The following is a 15,172-nucleotide window of genomic DNA, read 5'->3' as shown; positions in this document are numbered from 1 at the left end:
GAAGCACTTGATAAAATTATTTTTACAAATCACATTTGTCTCGTTGACTTTCTAGATGCGCTACTATATTGTGAACTGTGTTATTAAGAATATTGTTTCGTTTTCAGGTGACTTTGACGAGGAGACCTACAAGCTGATGGCATTGCCGAGGTGTGGCGTTAAAGACAAAGTTGGCCCCGGATTTGCAAGGTCCAAGCGTTATGCTCTTCAAGGTAAATAGAATAAAAATTAAATTAGAAAAGAGTACCGAAAGAACAATAATATAGAAACAAGTTTGGATTTAGCTGCGATTCAACGCGTGACATAACATTCGATCGAGTATTTGATTATCTAATCGCCAGTGATCTGTACGTTAGAATCAGAAGCTGCTCGCTATCGTTTCGTATCCGACCTCATAGAAACAGATTCACATTAACATTACGTTGGATAATAACAGTTATCAAACTGTTCGTCTCGACATACTTGAGTTCGATCAAAAAATGAATTCTTCGAGACCCCGATCCTAACAAAAGAATATTTACATTTTGCAACGCGACAGTTTTTCATAGCGCAAGAAATGTTTAACAGTCAGGTGTTACTCTTGGCTTCCTGCCTAGTTTGTCGTCAATGCGAAGTCAGTCACCCTAAACAGGTCACGCGCATCTGTATCGCAGCTATTCGCCGGATACTCTGAATGCATTTTTTTTAGGCATCGAAATTGTTCCAAATACATTTCCGATCGCCCTACTAAGTACCCTGCTTCCAGACAATCGACGATCATATTCACGGAGAACAATCGAAACAATTCTTCTCGAACTTTCTTCGACCGTAGTCATACCAATTACCCTTTGACCGCTAGTCACGCCAGTTAATTACCTGCGATCACTGGTTTTCCCGTGACAGCGTTAATTAATCACGAACGTTTCCCGGAATAAAAGAAATCATCGATGAACGACGCATTCCAAACGATCGTACTCGTGCCCTAACCCGCCGTATCGATCTCGATCGAATCGCGGGGACATAGTCGCGGGGTTCGATCTAACCGTGACTTTGAACCTCGCGTGAACATTCCTGCTTTTCATCGAACGTACCCGCGGCGACGGAATCACCGATCCGTGAATCCTACCGGAATTCTATCCGCGTAATACGGAGGACTAACTGTGACCCACTGGAGCAGCGGTTCCCAAACTTTCTCTATCGGTCGCCTTCATTTAACAAATTCGTTATCAACCTACCTAACGGATCGTAAATACAAATATACAAAACAAAGCTAAAGAAGAAAAGTTCCGACTGAAATTCTTCTAGTAAAAATAATATACGTTCTATCAAAGTGGGTCTTGACGATTCAACTAATCTTCAGCGAATCGAAATCGAGCAACGTGTCCATCCACCGCGATCCACGCGTTTAAAAATAAATCGTTGCACAACGAACGAACAAGACGCTCGAACAATAATTGCCACTCGCGGTAGCGATCGTTACATAAATGGACATCGCGGAGCGGAGAAGATGTTCTCCATAAAAATGATAAATTATGATAAATGCGTGCGGAGCGCGTCGCGATCGAAGGTTGGCGCTAAACGTGACGATCGTTCGAGAGAAAGGAAACGTCGTTGCTGTTCACACCGTAGTGCCGTAAATACAATTCCCGTTTCTTCATCGTCGTCGCTTATGCGTAGGCTCGAGATGGCGCGTAAAGAAACTGACGTACAAGATCAGCAAGTATCCGCAACTTTTGCCGCAGCACAAAGTCGACACCGAGCTGAGCAAAGCGTTCAAAGTGTGGTCGGACTACACGGATCTCACTTTCGTCCAAAAGAAATCGGGCCAGGTGAGTCGGGAGCTATTTACCTGGGGGGAAACAAGAGTTGTAGGCCTATCAGGAAAGTTTCTAAAGTAGCAGATTTTTAAATCGTACCTCGCTTTTAGGTCCACATCGAGATCAAGTTCGAGACTGGCGAACACGGTGACGGAGATCCCTTCGATGGACGCGGCGGCACTCTGGCCCACGCTTACTTCCCTGTTTACGGTGGCGATGCCCATTTCGACGACGCCGAACTGTGGACCATCGACAGCTTCCGTGGTACGAATCTCTTCCAAGTCGCCGCCCACGAGTTCGGTCATTCCCTCGGTCTGAGCCACAGCGACGTCAAAAGCGCCCTTATGGCGCCCTTCTATCGCGGCTACGAGCGCTACTTCCGGTTGGACGACGACGACATCCAGGGTATTCAGGTAAGCGCTAAGCAATGATCAATGAAACTGTCCCGCCTCACTCTGCAATTTGAAGGTACGATAGACGTTATTTAGATTCAATCTAGATTTAATCCAGTAGTTTTTATATCGGTTAGACTTTTGTGTGGATTTGCCGCAGGCTTTGTACGGAAAGAAGACTGTGAACACCGGTGGAATCCCGACTGGGCCTAAATTCGGAACGACGACTTCCGCGCCGCCTAGCGAAGAAGACTCGGAACTGTGCACGGACCCAAAAGTCGACACAATGTTCAACTCGGCGGAGGGGCACATGTATGTGTTCAAAGGTGAGTGTTGGAATTACAATTATAGAAGAACGTGGACAGAAACGTCGAAGATTTCAGATTGGAATAAATGTCTGAATTGCATTTGTCTTCAGGTGATCGTTATTGGAGATTAACCGCGGACGGCGTGGCGGTGGGCTATCCGAAATTCATTTCTCATTCGTGGAAAGGTCTGCCAGGGAACATAGACGCTGCCTTCACTTACAAGAACGGAAAGACTTACTTCTTCAAGGTAAGAAAACTGTTGCAAACCTATCCAATTCATCTACTAGTGCTTCATCTTTCTAACTTCTATATCATTGCTACGATTGCTGTCTCTTCTACAGCCAGCTAAATGTTTTAAGATGAATAGAATTTCGAGATTGGAAAAGAGAAACAGCGGAGACTATAATACATCAATTTCTGAGAGCAATTTCGTTGTAACAGGGTTCGAAATATTGGAGATACGTGGGCAAGAGAATGGATGGAGATTACCCGAAGGAGATCAGCGAAGGTTTCACAGGAATTCCGGACAACATCGATACCGCGACCGTGTGGACCGGAAACGGCAAGATCTACTTCTACAAGGGCACCAAATTCTGGAGGTTCGACCCTGCGCAGAAACCACCGGTGAAGAACACGTATCCTAAGCTGACCTCGAACTGGGAAGGCATCCCGGATAATCTCGATGCCTCGATCGTTTATCGCGGTTACACGTACTTCTTCAAGGGCGACGCTTATTACCGATTCAACGACAGGACGTTCTCCGTAAGTGCTTTATCTTTACACGCAATAAAGCATACTGACAAATCCACGTTCGGTAAATTAACTCAGGTATTTACCAGAATGACTCGTCTAGCTCTCTCGTATCTGGTAGAGTGGGTTGTTAGAGTTTCCACGATATTTCCAATTCAGCAACTCCTCCTAAGTGGGAATAAATTAAAGTTTGCATCAGTATGGGTAGATTCGACTCATAATGATTTAGAATAATTCAAAAAAATGGTCGAATAAGCTTACTTTGAATCGTCTAGCTCTTTTCTATCTGGCCTATGATAGAGTGTGTTGTTAGAGTTTCCACGATACTTTAAATTCAGCAACTCCTCCTAAGTGGGAATAAATTAAAGCTTGCATCAGTATGGGTAGATTCGATTCATAATGATTTAGAATAATTCAAGAAAATGGTCGAATAAGCTTACTTTGAATCGTCTAGCTCTTTTCTATCTGGCCTATGATAGAGTGTGTTGTTAGAGTTTCCACGATACTTTAAATTCAGCAACTCCTCCTAAGTGGGAATAAATTAAAGCTTGCATCAGTATGGGTAGATTCGACTCATAATGATTTTGAATAATTCAAGAAAATGGTCGAATAAGCTTACTTTGAATCGTCTAGCTCTTTTCTATCTGGCCTATGATAGAGTGTGTTGTTAGAGTTTCCACGATACTTTAAATTCAGCAACTCCTCCTAAGTGGGAATAAATTAAAGCTTGCATCAGTATGGGTAGATTCGACTCATAATGATTTTGAATAATTCAAGAAAATGGTCGAATAAGCTTTTTCTGGCGATGCTTCAGGTGGACGTTGCTGATCCGGCGTTTCCAAGGTCGACGGCCTACTGGTGGTTCGGGTGCAGATCTGCAAACAAAGGAACATTAGGTAATGTCCAATGGCTACGCGATAATCCTGAAGACGCGTTCTCGAATTCCGGCATCCTGGAAACCGTCGGCGGTGACTTTGAGGACGACGGTGACAGAAACGGTGACGTAGGAGACATCATTCTAGACGCAGGTACTAAAGCTTCATTGGAGTCGAACCAAATTCTTACCTCGTCTTAGAAAAGTTTCAGTGGTCTACTTCTGTGTAATAAAAATAATTGTGAAAGAAGACTGTGATAAATATAGTTATTTAAATATCAATAGACTGCTAAAATATACAATGGTAACTAATAATTTCTAGATAATCGTCTTCCTATATCTGCATTGGAGAAGAAAACTCGAAATATAAATAAAAAATAGATTCGGACTTTTAACTTTTCCCCTCCAAAGCAGAATCAAAGGGCTAACTGTCCAGCAAAATTTTGCATGGCAGAGTGTTACTTGAATGAGTAAATAAATTGTAAGCACAGTGGCCTTTGTAGAAGTGGACAAACTGAAACTTTCAACTTATTCCAACTCTGTATAGGAATCTGAAGTGGGAATAAGTGAATTACAAATTATAAAAGACGAGAATACAGTATTTGATGTCTCGAACACCTGGCTACTACATACCTAGGGCTTCCATCCATCGAGGAAATTTGTGCATGTGATAAAAGAGAACAAACGCGGTTATTCCCTTGTTCCATCTCTGTTTGAAAATGTAATTTTCATCAAAATACAGGGTGCTCGACCAACCTTGGGAAAAATTTTAATGGGGAATTCTAGAGGCAAAAATAGAACGAAAATCAAGAATATCAATTTCTTGACTGAGGCTTTGTTAAAAAGTTATTAAAAAATTTAATTGAAAAATTTCAAATCATTCTGAAAAAATTATTTTTGGTTGCGAGGGTCAATTACAATCATTTTTGGTGAATACACATACCTCCGAAATCCTACCCACTTGGGAGAAAAAAATTCGGAAAGGTACTGAATTTTTCGACGAAAAAAAGAATTTCAAATCGTTTTGGAAAAATTATTTTCGGTTGCGAGGGTCAATTACAATCATTTTTTATGAATACACATACCCCTGAAATCCTATCCACTTTCGAGAAAAAAATTCAGATAGGTACTTTTTTCGGCGAAAAAAGAATTTTTCAAATCGTTCTAAAAAAATTATTCTCGGTTGCGGGGGCCAATTACAATCATTTTTGGTGAATACACATACCCCCGAATTCCTGCTCACTTTCAAGAAAAAAATTCAGTAATTGCTTTTCGACGAAAAAAAAAAATTTTCAAATCGTTCTGGAAAAATTATTTTCGTTTGCGGGGGTCAATTACAATAATTTTTGGTAAATAGACCTACCCCCGAAATCCTACCCACTTTCTAGAAAAAAATTCAGTACAGGCGGAACTTTAAACGTTAATAACTTTTTAACGAAACCTCCATTAACAAATTGGTATTCTTGATTTTCGTCCTATTTTGGTCTCTAGAATCTCCCATTAAAATTTTTCCAAGGGGTGGCCGAACACCCTGTATAATGCACGGAGAACAAGCTACACAGAGATTCAAAATAGAACAACGCGAGAAAAACAGTAACAATTCTCGTTCGATAGCTTTTCCATACATAACAAGTCCATGTAATCATAAAACATAAATTGCACTTCAGTATCCATAGTGAGTTTACAGTTACAACAATGAATGAACGACGCTACGATTACTTCGATTAACTACGTTAATACAGGTTGTTTGCACAAACTTCTTCGGTGAATAGAAAAATTCAAAAACGCGTTAATCACTTAATTTGGGTATTACATGGTGGTGGTGGTATCATTAAAGCCGAAAAGTAACTGTAATCGAATCGATCAATTATCGTCATATTCTCAATGTCACAGCACATACGTATCATTCGATTAATTTGCTTACAAGTACGTAAAATCGCTTCCATACGCCGTGATTACTTTGTCTTTATTCATTCCCCATTAAATGTACGCAAATCGGCAGTAATACCAAGAAATTTAATATTCCTGAATATGAAAAATATTATTTCCATTCCTGCCAATATGCAAAATTATCATTTCGCTAAAATCCGATCCACTCCTAGGATAACTTCCGCTGTGTTTAATCTTTGGGATTAAACCAGACTCGCAAGAACTTAAATTTTGTCGTATTTTAATTAGGTGGATCTTTACTATCCACAGGGGGTAAGTAAAAATAGGAAATCTGTATTCAGTGTACACATCATTCTGTTTGCCAGATGGGTTGGTATCCGATAAATATGATCGACTATTTAATTGTAAAAATGTTGCACAATGAAAAGTAGAAACGCACGGAACAAGTCGAAACGCCGGAAGTCCTCCTAGAGTCGAGTCCAAACGCGATCACCCTCCCCGCAATTCCAGACTTTTAAGCAAAGTCTTTGAACACGTGTGATCGCCCAGAGTATCTACTAGCCAGGCGGCAAATGAAGTTTTACGTTTCTGATAAAAGAAAAGAAAAAAAAAAAATAGCAGTTACTCGTATTTGAAACACCGTACACGAGAGGGGGATAAACCCTGAAATATCATCAGTCACCGTCGCCGGGCCCAGTTTGCCGAAAAAGAACAGTAAATATTACAACGTTAAGCTTTCCCTGTTTCTCATATTTCTTCGTTTATTGTTTCGTCTCGCTTATTCACGAAATCGCACTACGAACTTCCTAGTGTATTGCGTATTCTTACTTATGTTGCGTTCTCGTATTTCTGTCCTCGTCTTCTTACTTCTTCTGGCTGTTCCGTGTACCGTACATCCCCCTTCGGTGTTACCATTCCTAACATTCATTCACGGGGAGGAATCACCGCTAATCGCATACGACACGAATTCCACTGTTGCACGTCACCATTTTACTAACACTATTCGTCTAACACCACCTGTGTAGCTTAAAACTGTAAAGAAAAAAATAATGTACTATTTTGCACAAAGTGACTCTATTTTACGTTTACTAATCGCTTCGAATAACGTCACGAGCCAAATGGTATTTTACCTTAACGTCGAGGATAGACTCGTCCAAGATACGTCGTTATCGTCCTATAAACTTATTAATCAAGTTAAACGCGTGAAATATACATAGCTGATATAATTGTTCTAACAAAAATCTGTACCCTTGTTTCTTTAACAACTTCTGCATGATGGGAGAAAAAACGATGTAACGAGCTTCGCTTTTGGACGAGTCTTCTTTAACCTCTTCACGCCCTTGGCCACATATGTGGACGTTTAGTATAATTATAGTTATTGTCAATAATAAATAGACAAAAAAAAAGAAGGAAAAAAAAAGAATCGTCCCTGAAGAGGTTAAATGAAACTGTATATCTCATAACTATACGTTCACTGATAGTTTTGCACGAACTACGAATTTTCACGAACCACACGCGAAGGATGTATCACAGCACGAAACGCACAGAAACGTGTGTGTAACATGCACGTGTCTACACTCGAGTGTGAAATAAAAGAGGTGCATGATAAAAACTGTACGGAATACGGTTACACGTTGTTTGGAACTTAATCTACCGTAGGACGATGTCTCCATCTACTTCTCTCTCCCTAACCATCTTTCGAACCCAAACAACATCGACCTTGATGTACCCGTCCTCGTTTATTTCTTTCATGTGTTATCGCACTCCCTACGATTCTTTGTTCTTTCGTTCAAGATTTCTTTTCTACCCATCTCCACTTTCGCGTGCACGTATTATTTGTTTACTTCTCATATACACGGTTTACAAATGCACGATTATTCTACTTTCAATCCTAATGGTTTCGTTAGACGAGGAATCGTTTGGTACAAGGGCATGTCAAATTTTCGGTCTCCCTTTGCACCCATTCTACTTTTTCGGGTGGTTTCATTTGGTAAGGTTTATGTGGAAGCTACTGGAAATGTAGGAATTTTCCTCTAAACTGTATTCTGATACAATATTTCGGGAATTCTTTTTCGTTTGTAGCTTGTTTCTCTTTAAAGAATATTACTATACAACGTGGGCCGTACAGAACGTCATTAAATTTATACGTCGTAGCGATAATTAAAAGATACGGAAAGTTTAAACATTTTCGCCATCCTTAATATTATTTACGAAAACAGCCCGTGGCTCACCTTGTATATGTTAATCACAAAAGATTTTTGTGCGCTAAAAAAATTACGATTCTGTCGATTTGTTTCTACAAACATCACGTTTTGTTGCTTTCAGAGAATTTTAACATAAGATGAATTTACGTTTAACAACGGGAAGCCACAGCAGTGGAGTCGTCATTTTCAATCAACTTTTTTTTGGTGAATCTCAAAAATAAAGAGACACGTGTCAGAGTACAAAAATATTCAAAGTAAAAAGTGTAGTAAATCGAGAACGAGCTGATTATTTCGTCGTATAAGGTTGAAAAGGAGGAAAGCTTCTCACGAATCTTTTCGTGGGTTCCGAGGCTCTCGTTAGATATTTTTTTTTTTTATTGCAATCTTCCCTATTTTAAGAATCCTTTATCGTTTTGATTTGACTCTGTTTGACGCACATTTTTCGTTTCGAATCATCCCAACACGGTGATACAAATATGTACACGCAGTTAATACAGTTTGTTCTTTCTCGAGGTAGAGATATCTATCGATTTGTTCAAGATTAAATCGCAGTGAAAGTATAAAGAGAAATTTTTCATTCCAAAGTTTGATCGAGGAGAATTTTAATAGGCACAAAAATCTTACGGGCCGATATACGATTATGCATTATAATTATTCAGATTTAGCGAAACGCGATGTTGACACGTCGGTGGTAAAATCCTTACGCGGTACAGCACTAACAGATTTCGACGCAAATACGGGGCTGCGAGAACTGCGGTCGCCAAGAGTCGCGGTTTTCCATTAACTCGGAAAAAAAATCACTTTTTCCAGAGGACAACGCTCTACACTCGGGATCGCGCGGGTTCGGGAAAAAGTGAACGAACGAGAATGAAAAACTTGTTTGTTCGAGGAATCGTTGGGTCGTAAACTCGGGTTAGAAGGCAGCAAAATGGAACAAGAAATTTTCAAAGGAAATAAAATATCTTTAGATACGAGATTACGAGGCAGGTTCACGAAGCAGACCTTAACGGGGAAAACTGATCCAAAGCAAACTGAATAAGTTCCAAACAACACCTGAGACTGCGATTTGTAACCTACGTGTTACCCTCTGTTGTTTCACGCGCGAAACTGTGCAAGCGCGACCGACGCAGTGAGCCATCCAATCAGCGACGATTCTCTTAGCTATCGTAAAGCCCCTTCCTACGATTTTCTATAAAATTCAACAGGCGAGACGGACGAGCAGCTAGTCACGTCTTCCAATCAGGACGCGGGCTCTGCGGCGGAAAGCGTTTTCAAATCGTCGTCGACGTGGTGGTACATTTCCCTCAATCTGATGACCATAATCGTCGCTAGAATAATCGCCACTACGTAAAGAAATCTTTCGACGGTGATTATTGAGCGACAGAATCATCGATGAAAGGAACGTTTGAACTGAACTTTTAAACAGGGAAACCGTGGTATTAAATGTGCTCCGAGCACGGAGAGGGAAAACAGTGCCAAAACGGCAATGTGCTAATTTATGCTCGCGTACCGTGTGCGTTAATTCTTTTTTTTTTGGGTTAACGAACACGTTTACGAAAGTTCGTTCGTTATCCCCCCTCAATCTCCCGTGAAACAATCATTCCAGTTGCTTTATCGTAACTGTAAGTGTTTTGCAGTATGTCTTGAGATGTGCGATTTACGCAACTATTCCGAGTTTCTTTATTAATCGATAAAATACGACGCACCTTACAAGGCATCCTGTATATATGTAAAGTATACAATTACATGTAAAATATGTTTATACATAATGTTATAAGTCGCATGCAATAATGTGTCACCAAACCTTTTACACTGCCTATTTATTCTTTATTCGTACATCATGGTTTGTAAAGACGTTACCGTCGAAGGCACTTATTTTGCGGGTTCATGCAAAACATAAATTTCAACGAGACCCCAAGGTTTATCGGGACACGACAAACAGCGAATAAAGAAAACGGTGAATTGGTTTTTCGACTGACAGTATTATGAGTATTATAGAGTTTATTTTTATTATTTCTCGCGTAGAATAGAAATAATTCTCGGGATGTATGGAAGCAAGAAGGTTGGAAAAAAGTTGTTGAAACCTATATAAAGATATCTGTAATACTCATAGTAGTAACTGTACCAAAAAAATATTTATCTTCCGTACAAGTGCCTTAAAATGTCTTCAAAACTTTGTAATAAAGTACACCCTTTTTTTGTATAAATATCTACAATTTGTTGTTATCGGTACATTGGTTAAAGAATAATTGCTATAACTATTCACTTTACTTTTGTCCGCACAAACGATTCTTTACTTGCAAATTCTTTTATCTTATATATACCGTTTTCCATTTCTTTCGACAAGCTTCTTTTCATTTCAATAGTATGTCTCATTATGTAGTAAAACGTTATAATAAATAATATTAATAATAGGTACATATTAATTTCTGATGACAATGTTATGAAATGTGAGATTTAATATAGTACGCGAGAACAATAGTTTTTATTATTTTGAAAATAAACTAATTATCTGTATTATGCTTTGAAACCAAAATGACATTAAAAGCAATAATGTATAGTGTATGTTGTACGCGCTACGTGAATATAAGTATACTATGAATTAGGTCTTTCAAGACATCTCTCTTTCATATGTTACTTCAAATTTAGGGTAAGAATAAAAAAATAGTTAAATAACTTTCAATTACTGTAGTAAAGGCGTGAAAAGTATTTACAATTCATAGTATACATATACAATTGTAGAAACATTAATGACATTACCATATGTTTCTTTATATTCTAAGGAATATCTCTGTAAGTTTGTTATAAATAAATAATTGCGTACTTAAGAATTACCTAGTATATAAGAATGAACGAAGCACAAAAAGCCTTGTACAGTTTTCTAATGATTGTTAAATAAATTGTTTAAAAAAACAAATACCTACAACACACGCAAAGTTTTATATTATCATTGTTTAAAATTTGAATTTTATACATAAATGCAGCATATCATTAACACGGTGCGATGTACAAGGCCTTTATTTGCATTAGATCTTCTGTCAGGGCAATAAAATGATTCATATTGAAACTTGCCACATTGTGCTATGCCCTGATATTGTACATACTGTATCAATAAAACGTACATGTTCATTTTAACCGATGTTTATTTTGAAGATTTAATAGACATCCACTTAACATTAAATTATTTTTATTAATTAATATTTTACATCGTAACATTGAAATTTTAATAAAAATATATATAAAGTTATTTATATTAAATGCATGTTGTACTATTATTAAAATTTTCCCTTTGACTTAATTTGGATTAAACTTGTATCTAAACTAACTTTATATGTTAAAAGTTTAGAATACCTTAACAGAAGTTTTTTCCAAAACTGTACAATGTCGGACATCTTCAAATTATCCCATATAAAATCCCTTCCACGATCTGCAATTTTCTTGGACAACTTGTCGTTACTTTTTGCAAATTGTATCAATTCCCTGAATGCATAAAACAATATCACAGATACCATGCTTTGTGCCAAAGTATTTATCATATATTCACAATTAAAGTTGGCTAATATCTTACTCTAATACTGTTTGATTGGCATCCTTAGGAACAGGTATATAATGAATCCAAGGTAACATTGCATTGTAATAAAATTCAGTCCATTCGTCCCCAACATGAAATACTAAAGATCTGCACAAAAATAAGTGCTTGTGCCTGAATGATGCTGCAACGCCTCTATAGTTAAATAAGTATTTATATTCACAGTGAGAATTAAAAGAAACTTCAGTAGCTGGAGGTGCAAACAGTGTATCCTGCAATAAAACATAAAATTATATAATTTATACGACCATACATAAATGCAGGAATAAAAAATTATTACTTCGTTGGACTTCCATGCTTGATTTTTTGTATATTGAGCATCTACTAAATCTGGTTTACTTCTGCTCAAAAGTATTAAATTATCACGTTCTGAACTTGTTCTAGAGCCTCGAAAAAACCCTTTATCTTTTTTCTCTTTCCATGGAGTGCTATTGCTGGCCTTGTCTAAAGATATACGATGTTCATCCCACCTTCCAAGACCACGAGGATATAAAGAAATTGCTGGACCACCTTCCCAAAATGACCATGCTGGATATGTAATATCATAATATTGTGGCGTCTATAAATACATTTTTTAACACTCGAAAATTTTGATTAATACAAAGAATAAATTTATAAAATACGATGGCTTTAAATAAATTCTATTATACATAAAGTGTTTATTAATATTTAACTTACCTTACTAAACGAGAAAATGGGCAATGGACCACCGAAATATTTACTTGACTGAGGATAATCCCGTGTATTTACTACTAAATCCACATCTGGTAAATCAGAAGCAAGTTTTAGAAGAAAATGCTCTATTCCTGAACATCTTGATGGAAACATGCAATCCTTTTGTCTGTACACCTTTCCTTGTATTATTTGATAAAATGTTCCTCTACAAGGACATAAATTTAAACTTCTCGAAAATTATCGCGGGATTTACAATTGTTCTGTACCTATTTTTTGCCGTATTCACTAGATCCTTGTTTATACCTTTCTCTCTAAAAGGATTTAAATCAGATATAATAACATCTCTATAGCATCCGTTGTTCGTATTATTACACGACTCGTAAGTTTTTTCGGCTTCGTCGATCGCATGATAATATTTATTGTATTGTTCATTTAAAACTATCGAGAAAAACAATTTTTAATACTGCTGCACCGGACTATTTATGAAATATATGTAAATACCTTTCTTGTACACATTAATTTCTTTCTCATCGTTACAAAATTCTGCATTGTCGATGGAACAATGTTGTTCCTCGCAACGACCTGACCAAACAACAAATATTAACAAAATGTAATTTAATATTAGCATATTCCCCCAAAAATACAAACATGACAGATTCTAACAAAGCATAAATACAATCGACAATATTTAGCTATACTAAGAGTAAACTTGTAGGATTATGGCCTATGGCCTAGTAAATAACTAGGCTGCAGCCTAAACCGCCGGGAAACCAGGAAGCTGGATCAGTGATGCCAGAAAAGCACCTTCGGGTGCACACTCGCACATGCTAGATACGCGTACGTGAGCTCGTGGAGTTTCGGAAAGACGACAAAGGCAAACTGACGCATGCCCTCTTTCTCGATTCTCCGAAGCTGTCCGAAGTAATTTCGGACCGCTTCGTGGTAGTCGAGAGAGAAAGGCTCACATTTGCCTTCTCGCTCTTAACAACTGAAATCCGACCTCCCGTCAACGGCATACGATTTGGATTCTCGAGCCGAGATTCTCGACTGCCCAGGCATTTTTACTTTCCGACCTATGTATGCGCACGTAAGCAAAGTATCCATAATGAAAAAAAAATTTTGTAAAATTTATTTTACGGAAATACACGTTTTAAGACCTCCTGATCATATTTTAATTATTGAAAAAAAAGAAATTTTTTTTTATTCCCATGTATGAGCACACATATGTATATGTATTATTAATACGATTGAGTATAAATAGCTAAATGAATTTAAATGAAACTTTAAATTTAAGTTTTATGTTCTCATTTCAAAGTCCGGTTAGACTTTGACTATAATCAGTCCATGGATAATAATGATTATACCTCTTGTTTCATAGTTGTTCCGATATATAGGCATAATGTATAAAAAATCTTTTAAATGTTTCATATAAATCTTAGGACGAATTAAATTTTATATAAAAAAAATTATATAAACTTTTTCTCTATCTTCTCTAGAAAAGAAAAAATTAAATGAAATCTTATACATTACATGCTTACTTAAATCGCATTGAAAACGAATATCACAAATGTTTTAGAATAATGTGCAAAATGTGATTGCGATTTTCGCTAAGACAAATTGAAAACTCGTTTCTAACAAGGAAAAGTTGGAATGGTACCAGGTTTTGGGTTAGGTTTTACTTTGAGATATTATTAAAGTTATTACAGGTACTTATTTTCAGAAATAGAACTATGTTCACCACTAATCAGCGTGGCGTGAGTGATGAGGTCTTTGCCTGCAAGTTCCGAACTTCTTCTGCTCTGCTGGTTCGAACCCTGCTTGAACTTTTTTTTTTTATTTATTCAATCATACTTTAATCGTACACTAAATATGACATTATATTTTTGTCTGACCTTCGAATATTTTTTTTTAAAGTTAAATTTAACCGATTACATTTAACATATGTTATTTTCAATGTACGAAGTACATGAATCTGGATGGTACTTTTCACAAAAACAGTCAAAACATAAAAATTTCAAGCACCACGTACATTTACTGAAAGTTTCGTTTTCACAGAAATTACAAAATTTTGTATTTAACTCTGATGGAAAGGCCGCTTCATTTACATTGATAAAATGTGAACGATTTTCGGATTGTCGTACCTTGTAGCTCGTACTTTTTACCTTATACTTCAGGTAAAAAGGGATATAGCTGGGAAAAACAGTTTTATGACATTACCTGCTAACTTATGTTACTGTTCTACAATGAAACGCTATGTTTTGTACCTTTAAAAATATTCGACTATGTCCTTTTAAAATTTAAGATACAACCCATACTTTGTATTAAACTGGCAAACGGGATCACTTTTCCTTTGTTTCTAGTTAGTTCTATTTAGTTCGTCATAACCAATTGATACGGTTATTTCAAAACAATCGAGGAAAATCATTATTAATTAATTTCTGCAATTATTAATTCTACTGTTTTGTTTATGTTATAAAAGTAAGAACTCTTCTTATTGAAAAATACCACAGCATGCACAATATTGGTAAAGAGTGGAATCTCATTTTAATTTATTAATTTTCAATCTTAAAGTATTTTGATTTTCAAAAATCGTATTAATAATATACATACATATATGTGCTCATACATGGGAATAAAAAAAAATTTCTTTTTTTTCAATAATTAAAATATGATCAGGAGTTCTTAAAACGTGCT

At 37.0% G+C, this 15,172-nt stretch overlaps 2 protein-coding genes across 8 annotated transcripts in view; one reads left to right on the top strand and one right to left on the bottom strand.

The window, feature by feature from the left end:
- The window catches only part of LOC122400960 (matrix metalloproteinase-14), a 41,185-nt gene extending 29,855 nt beyond the window's left edge, over positions 1-11,330 (top strand). Inside the window, exons 3-10 of one of the 6 annotated variants that reach the window (XM_043402768.1) lie at positions 108-212; positions 1,657-1,808; positions 1,907-2,209; positions 2,349-2,514; positions 2,607-2,743; positions 2,938-3,258; positions 4,061-4,142; positions 9,420-11,330. In XM_043402768.1, coding sequence (XP_043258703.1) covers positions 108-212; positions 1,657-1,808; positions 1,907-2,209; positions 2,349-2,514; positions 2,607-2,743; positions 2,938-3,258; positions 4,061-4,142; positions 9,420-9,565 — 1,412 coding nt within the window. In that variant the 3' untranslated portion in view covers positions 9,566-11,330. Of the gene's footprint in view, positions 1-107; positions 213-1,656; positions 1,809-1,906; positions 2,210-2,348; positions 2,515-2,606; positions 2,744-2,937; positions 3,259-4,060; positions 4,275-8,335 lie in introns of all 6 variants that reach the window. The other 5 variants (XM_043402765.1, XM_043402769.1, XM_043402770.1 and 2 more) reach the window with 5 other exon arrangements.
- A 152-nt stretch (positions 11,331-11,482) lies between these two features.
- Positions 11,483-13,106, bottom strand: LOC122401010 (O-glucosyltransferase rumi homolog). Of its 2 annotated transcripts, none has more exons than XM_043402861.1 (6): positions 12,980-13,106; positions 12,745-12,916; positions 12,482-12,704; positions 12,084-12,362; positions 11,783-12,015; positions 11,483-11,694 (listed from the first exon to the last, which is right to left on the bottom strand). In XM_043402861.1, the coding sequence occupies exons 1-6, from the start codon at positions 13,104-13,106 to the stop codon at positions 11,490-11,492; spliced, it is 1,239 nt and encodes a 412-aa protein (XP_043258796.1). In that variant the 3' UTR covers positions 11,483-11,489. The 2 variants fall into 2 exon arrangements, with proteins under 2 accessions (XP_043258796.1, XP_043258798.1); XM_043402863.1 differs by having other exon boundaries at positions 12,482-12,683.
- Positions 13,107-15,172: the final 2,066 nt, after the last annotated feature.

Source organism: Colletes gigas, unplaced genomic scaffold (assembly GCF_013123115.1).
Source record: "Colletes gigas isolate AHSC1104 unplaced genomic scaffold, ASM1312311v1 Colletes_gigas_Sc00021, whole genome shotgun sequence".
Classification (NCBI taxonomy): Eukaryota; Metazoa; Arthropoda; class Insecta; order Hymenoptera; family Colletidae; genus Colletes; species Colletes gigas.
Note: the sequence above shows the minus strand (reverse complement) of the source record. Positions and strands in the feature narration are given on the sequence as shown.